At 36.3% G+C, this 7945-nt stretch overlaps 1 protein-coding gene across 1 annotated transcript; it reads left to right on the top strand.

Annotated features, from left to right (window-relative positions):
- Positions 1-536: 536 nt before the first annotated feature.
- Positions 537-6649, top strand: LOC134800389 (cytochrome P450 6B1-like). Its single transcript, XM_063772905.1, has 2 exons — positions 537-1955; positions 6393-6649. Exons 1-2 carry the CDS (start codon positions 647-649, stop codon positions 6557-6559), a joined length of 1476 nt encoding a protein of 491 aa, XP_063628975.1. The 5' UTR covers positions 537-646; the 3' UTR covers positions 6560-6649.
- Positions 6650-7945: the final 1296 nt, after the last annotated feature.

The following is a 7945-nucleotide window of genomic DNA, read 5'->3' as shown; positions in this document are numbered from 1 at the left end:
AAAGCTACAAGTTACAATTTACAAGCGGAAGTCTCGTTCTAACACATAGGGTTAGAAAGAGACTTCCGCTTGAAAATTGTAACTTGTAGCTTTATAAAATAGGCCACTGAAGCTCATAAACAGGACAAGTGTGTAAAAAACAGATAAATTAGAAGTTCTGAAAAATATCAATAAAATCAAAACATTGGAACGTAAACTTATGTGTTTGTCGTTGACTGTACTTTAAATAGTGGTAGAAATTATGTGAGCTGAGTTTGAGTGCACGTCAACGTATATTTAACTTATTTCCTTAGGTACCTTACGTGTGCACAGAAAATCAAAAATATTTTCTAGTATCAAAACTATAATTCCTACTACACGAAGTGTGACCAGCCCAAGATTTTATGAATTTCCCGCCAATCATTTGTGTAATATTTCAGTAGCCAGACTCTAACAAGTCAATTTAATTTCTAGTTATTATGTTATTAATATCAGTTTAAGAATAACAATCGTAACATAAAACAAAAGTCAATAGTCCTAGTCGCTAAATATTACATTTTACCTACATTGAAAGATTATAACCTACATACTCTCGGGTTCAATGGCACTCTGACGAAAACCTTCGAAACCCGTACGTAGCAGCATAGTGCCTAAGAGATACACCGTTATGGCCCACGGAGCGGCCAGCATCCGCAGTAACTGTTTACAACTCACACGGTGCAAACGCACAATGTTCTTCGAAAGTTTCTTACTTAACTTCAGCGTGCTCGGCGTTCTCATCGTCGCCCTAACATTCGACTATGTGACCAAATACTTCAGTTACTGGTATGTTCGACATATATCTTACAAAATAGCAGTGCCTTTCTTCGGGAGTGACTATCATCGAGTTCTTGGATTGAGAAATACCACCGACGAAGTAAACAAACTCTACGCTAAACATCCCGATGAAAGACTCTACGGTTGCATCAAAAGCAGAATCCCAGATTTGATCGTCAAAGATCCGGATGTAATTGAGAAGATGTTGTGTACGGATTTTGCAAGTTTCCACTGCAGGGGCCTTGGCCTGGACAAATCTCAGGATGTTTGTTTACGAAACAATTTGTTTTACGCGGAGGGAGAAAAATGGACCGTAATGCGCGAAGGAATGGAGTCATTGTTGAAAAGCATGCCTTATGAAATTGAAGACAGTTTGCACGGCTATTTGTCAGGAATCAATGGAGATACTAACGTTCAACAGTTTCTAGCTGATATATTGGATGGAACGTTTGAATACTTGCTCTTAAACAAAGATTTTTCGCGAAACGAGAAGAAAATTATACAGAGTTTTAGATCCGCTGTTCAAAAACCTACCTTAGCAGAAAAGTTTAAGACCTATTTAAAGAACGTCTTTCCGTCTCTGTATTTATTGTTTGGCCTGAGTACTTTACCCGGAGAAACGGTAAACAAATCCCTCGAGGTACTTGAAAAATCAAATTTAATGAAGGAAGTCAAGAGGATACGATCCGAATTTCAATTGGACATTAAAGAAAAACACAGCAAGCGCAAAAGAGACTCCGACATTGAGTTAGCAGTTTCAATTCTGGCCTCATTTATTACAGAGGGTTATATTCCGTGTCTAAATGTGCTTACTGCTTTGTTTTATGAATTAGCTAAATATCCTGAGGTTCAAAAAAAGATACGCCTTTGTAGATCGGGTGAAGATTGCGAAGTTTATTTAGATAAAGTCATACGAGAAACTTTAAGACTGCATCCAGCGTACTCTACTGCATCTAGAAAATGTACAAAAATGTACAAATTTCCGGATGGTCTCGTAATTGACAGAGGATTGACTGCTACTATTCCTATTGAAGCATTGCATCAAGATAAAAGATTTTACGAGAAACCTGAAGTCTTTAACCCAGATCGATTTGATGAAGGAAAGTTGAAGCACGCTTATGCATATGTACCGTTTGGAGCTGGCCCTAGGAAATGTGTTGGTAAGTGGGATTTATTAGTTCGCCAAAATCAGTATAAGTATCGTTTTGAATACTATTCAATGCAAAACTACGAATACGAACGTGTAAGTAGGTAGGTACCTATGTACTTACGTTTAACCTTTTGAACGCTTTACGTCTTGAACAAAAACACAAAAAAAAAACGTCACTTCCACGCCTGACAATAGGTACCTACTTTGACAGCGTACGCCTTAAGGGTAACATTCCATTTCTGACCGCAGCTGCACTACTAGTACGAACCGGTTCGGTCCATGATGTTTAATTCCCTAAATGTCTGTTTTCAACGAATGTCTATTTCCCTGATTGTCTATTTCCACGTTTGTCTAATTTTTTTGATCGTCTAGTTCCACGAGTGTCTATTTCCCCGAATGTCTAGTTCCAATGCCAAATGACCACTTTTTATATCACCACTTTTGATATAGGTAGGTTAGGTTCGTTAGGTTTCTTCAAATGGCCGAAGGCCAAACAGCACAGAATAGGAGCACCGCGTAAGCGGGGCTCCGTCGACATCGCTATAAAGTTAAGGTAAAACGGAAAAAATAATGTGGTCATTTTGCGTTCTAGCGAACAACTAAAAAGTAATTGACGTATGACGACTAGACATTCGGGGAATTAGGCTTGTGGACACTAGTCGTTTCAGTAAATGGACGTATGACGACTGGACATTCGGGGAATTGAGGTAACTCGACTAGACATTCGGGGAATTAGGCCCCATGGACCGAACCGCACCTTAACACTTAACACTTTTAGTTGTTCTTGGCGGTGCCAGCGTTGAGTGAACCTGGGTGTGTACGGGTAAATGCCGAACACATATTATTATTTATTTCATATTCGGACTTTACCCAAAAAGCTTGGGTAATACTAAGTTACCTACCCCAGTTAAACCTAGGTTTAGTTAATATTCTAGCATTACCCATCCCATAACATGGATATACTTAATTTAAATAAACTTAAGTTTACCTGGGTATACCTAGTATTAAATCAACTTTTTCACCATTACCAAGTCAGTGTTGGGTAGACCTAGATGTGTACGGGTGAACGTCGAATACAGATTATACCCGGGTACACTTGAGTTTAATCGACCTTCTAACATTACCCGTAACATCTTCAGTAACCACATGTTACAAGCGCCATAGCGTCATTTGATCACAATGTTTGCAATTGACATTTTCATTTCGAATAAAAAGTCATCTCGACTGATACCTAGAGGTCAAATCAAATTCCTTCGTTTTTCAGAGGACGAGAGTACTTCTAACAAAATAGTTTATAACATTGAATATTAAACTAAAACTAACTAAAATAAAAATTGTTCATCTTTATACTGGCCGTAATATGCGATTTTTGAACGCATCATGGAGGGTTTTTGATATGTGTGTAGATAAAACATTTTATTGCCTGCGATACGTAGGTATAATACCTCAAGTAACACACAAGCAGGATAATAGAGTAAAATTATCATCTTATTCAAATTAAGATTCCATAATTTTTGTGTATAAGCGGTGGAAATTACTAACTTCGGAATAAAAAAATATGTAGGTCTGTATACCAATTTATGCTGAATACATTTTGTATAGTGTCGGTTTTGCATATTAAAGCTGAATAATACATATTTCTTACACAGTTAGTCAGATATTATTCAGCTTAAAGCATTTGTGGTTACTAAAAGCTGCATAATAGCAGCATAAGCAGCAATTAGCTGTGTATATTCTGTGTAGTGATATATTAAGCAGACAATATTAAGAAAAATGTGATAGTGGCTACTAAATGCTGAAAATAAGCGTCGGTGGAGACTTTTAACTGTATAAAAGCGGTTGTAGTTTCTGTTTCAATGCTAGTTTTTGAATAAAGGTTGACGCTATTACTGGAAGCTGTAATGAAATCCACATCTTATTTGTTATTCAGTAGCTGCATATATGGGTTAATTATGACTTTTATAGACATAACGTCTGAATAATACATACTAGAATAACACTTTCATTGCTAAAAGCTGCAAAATGAACGCAATGAGAAGCGCTATTCAAAGTACTGCTTAGTATTAACAAGTGCGTGGTGGAGAGGGTTCCGTAGCTTTATACACGGTGCTACTTGAGCCTGATTGCCTTGAGGTTGAGCTTGTTTTTTTTAAACGCATCTTGTGTATTTATTCTTTAATCCGATTTTTCTTAACAATTCTCTTCGATTGGTAATTTTCAACAAGATACTTTGCCGTTTTAGTGACGTAAAACAATTGCTAGCTACCATCGTAAAAACTGTTAACTGACCATTTGCATACCTTACTGCAACGAGATAAAGTTTACCAATGGCCAGTTAAGGGTGTTGCTAGTTGACAAACAACGTGTCAAATGCTAGTTATTGATATTGTTGCATTAAAAACTTGTAGACTGGGTATGTGAAAAATAAAAGAATCACCCCCATTAAAATATAGCGCAATCAATTCTCTTGATTCTGAACAGACTGTTTTTAGGTTTTCAGTGGGTCGTGGGTCTACTCCACACTATCCCACACTATACTCGTACTCATACCTATATAATACTGCCCATACCAAACTATACTTTTAGGTACTCATACCCGCTACTATACACGCACCTTCGCACCTATACCATATTCATATCCATACCATACTCGTCACCATACTATACTCATACTATACACATCTTCGTACTCACGTCGTACATCGTTGCGTGTACCTTTACCTACTATTAGTCGGAACTGATACTTAAATACTATATCGGGTTTATAATATTAGTAGGAAGTAGGATTGAATATCGCCCGTGTTACATACCTACAATATTTCTCATCAAACTAGTGAGGATCGATGTGGTTTTTACTATTTGTGTATAGAACCCTAATAGGGTTTAAGATTGAGAAAACAATTACTATTATACTGATGTAAAGGGGCCCACTGATTAACAGTCCGCCGGACGGTAACGGCCTGTCAGTTAGAACAAAATTTTGACAGTTCCGAACAACTGACAGGCCGATACCGTCCGGCGGACTGTTAATCAGTGGGCCCCTTTATTCAAAACTTGTTGTTCTAAAACCATTATTATCTAAAATGTAGCTTAGTAACGTGACTAATGTGAATGCTTATTCAGAAATTTAGCACAATAATAGCTGTGGCAGCAGCTTATATTCAGCACAGTCGGACGCCATTACGGTTGCTCATATTCTAACCTCTACAATTAAATAGGAATTCAAAATGAAACGAACAACCCATTTTTATTCATTTATAAAACTAGTTTTATCATAGCATAACTTGATAAAGTACATTTTCTATCACTAAAACATCTAAACACCGCAAATAAATTACAAATATAAAAGTGGACTAGTAGAATTTATATATTTCTTTTTAAACAGTGCATTATTTACGCGGCGCTTTAAAATTTTAAATAAAAGTATATATGTATATATTTACAGTAAAGTCGCGTGCGCAATGAAATTGAAGTTATGTAAACATCAAATCAATATCAATGGTGATGTCCTCTTTATTTTGTATTCACTTCAGAAACTACACTTTGACACGAATTCACAAATTAAAATGGAAGACAAATCATTGATTTAACACACATTTTCTGTATTTTAGTGCTAATATCTGTATATATTTTCTGTAAAAATTCACTTTTGAACCAAAAGCTGAATAACGTGTGAATAACTGATTCATTGTGTATCTTACAAGTGTTATTCAGCTGATTCACCACTATGCACACACTTAGGGTCACTTGCATCACTCCACTAACCCGGGGTTAAGCGGTTAAACCGTTAACCCAGTGTCAAATTGTACTGGTAACCATGGTAACTCAATGTTTAACCAGTTAGTCGGGGTGGGTTAGTCGAATGGTGCAAGTGGCCCTTATACAGCTATTTCATTGCTGTTAGTCAGTTGTAAGATGCCCAATTTGTGCCCAAATATTCTGTATAACGTCTGTATAACAGCGCTGTTGCAGACATTATTCACCTACCTTATTCAGCTTACAGTACGGCATGCTCTATTATTCAAACAATATTCAGCTGCCTTGTGTTACTTGACATTATGTGCGTTCACATCCTTACCATTTTATAGCTCACGGTTTCTAATAGGTAGTGAATGCTTTAAGGATGACTCACGCTAGACGAAGCCCCGGAGACTCCGGCCCGGCCCCGGCCCGGTCTAGCGTGAGTCATCCTTTAACCCGGAAAATTCAATTGACACGGACACACGCACAATAAAACGGTACATAACAACCGTAGGTCTTGCAACAGGCCGACTAAAAATCTACGTTAGGCACTTTAACTATACCTATTATTATGTTATTTATTTATTTATTTATACAAGGAATTCCAACGGCTATGAAAGATATATTAAACGTTTTAGATAGAATTACAGAGCCAATTATCAACCTTTTTAAAATTAAATATTATTTATTGAATAATTTTTTTCAGGTGAGGAATTATCAAAACGCATTATTAGCAGCATTGCTCGCCGCATCCTATTGAAGTATCAAGTCCGCCCTTGCTCGAAGACTTCACCTAGGCTTCCGAAAACTGACCTCGGCTTCGCTAGGGTTATCGACAGAGATATCTGGCTCAACTTTACTCCTATTGATTAGATTTGTTCTAGCATAGTAAATTTTACCTAAGGTACATTTAAACGAACCATAGTTTTACAATAAGACGCTAATTTAATTGTTTTCTAGAGTTACGATTAACGATTTGTAATTGACGGCAACGGTGAGAATTTTGCTCGTTTATATATTAAGTACGTTTCATATGTACCCTGTATTTATTTGGTTTTGGCTTTATGATTGTTTTTATTAGTCTTAATATGAATACAGTAAATTACGGGGGCACTTTTGTAATAAGTACTTACCTACCTATTTAATATAGTAAATATACCCTATAGTAAATATACATATTCTACTTAAGTGGCCATTATCTACCTAATAGCACTTAATTGAAAAAGATACTTATTATATAGAAACCGCGTAGATACTTATTATATAAATAAAAAACATTTTATTAAAACGCTTTCAATATATTTCCATTCAGTTACCAGCCGGCGTCATTATGAATCATGGTAGCCCATTACAAAAATAAATAGGAATGACAATGATCGAGAGGGATCGAAAAAACGATGAGAGAAGGCAAAAGAGGGGTTCGGAACCGGAAATATTTTCCATGGCATCCCATCGAAATGGTGCACAGTTTAAAAACAATATCACAATATCGTCTATACCTACAGGTTATTTTTAACTACGGCTAGAGCGTAGTTCAAACATTTTTAAAAACTAAATTTTTTTTTTGGTGAGTGTCATTGTAGCAGTAGTTAATGTGGTGATTATAAATAATATAGTTCATAACCTGACATACTCCGTTTCGTATTGTACGCGTGTGGGATTTCATTGCCAATGGAAATGCCAGTAAGCAAGTTTATAAGGAGATTTATTTATTTTAACGGAGAGCGAAATATACGAAATAAGATACAACCGAAAGTACCTACCACAAATCGGCCTGGCCTAAAAACTTGTCAGTCAAGTTTCATTTTTCCTTTGGGTGGATCCGTTATTCGGACGACACTAAATGATATATGTATTGGGAACACCGTTCTTAAATATTGTAACCATGTTCTTTTAATAAGAATTTAGCTAGCTAATTTCAGATAACAAATTAAATAACACGAATCCATCGATGCGATTCTTAAATGTACGTAATCTGTTACTATTTATTTAGAAATACTCATACTTAACAAGGGTTGTATGACTGGGTGTAAAGGTTTAGGTATATAATCAGTTACTGACTTTCGTAGAAGACGACTGCTCCTAAAGATCCCAGAAAAATGTAGTTATAATACAGAAAGTGATGTTTCTCAAAACCGACTACCCAAATATAATACCTACCTTACCTATCCTACCTGCGCCAAAAGGCTGTACAATCCTTATTATAATTATTTCTCTATATCTTGTTGCTCAACTGTGTACTATTGTCACGGCACTGTT

The sequence above is a fragment of the Cydia splendana genome, chromosome 1 (assembly GCF_910591565.1).
Source record: "Cydia splendana chromosome 1, ilCydSple1.2, whole genome shotgun sequence".
Lineage (NCBI taxonomy): Eukaryota > Metazoa > Arthropoda > Insecta > Lepidoptera > Tortricidae > Cydia > Cydia splendana.
This window is presented reverse-complemented; position numbering and strand designations above follow the sequence as displayed.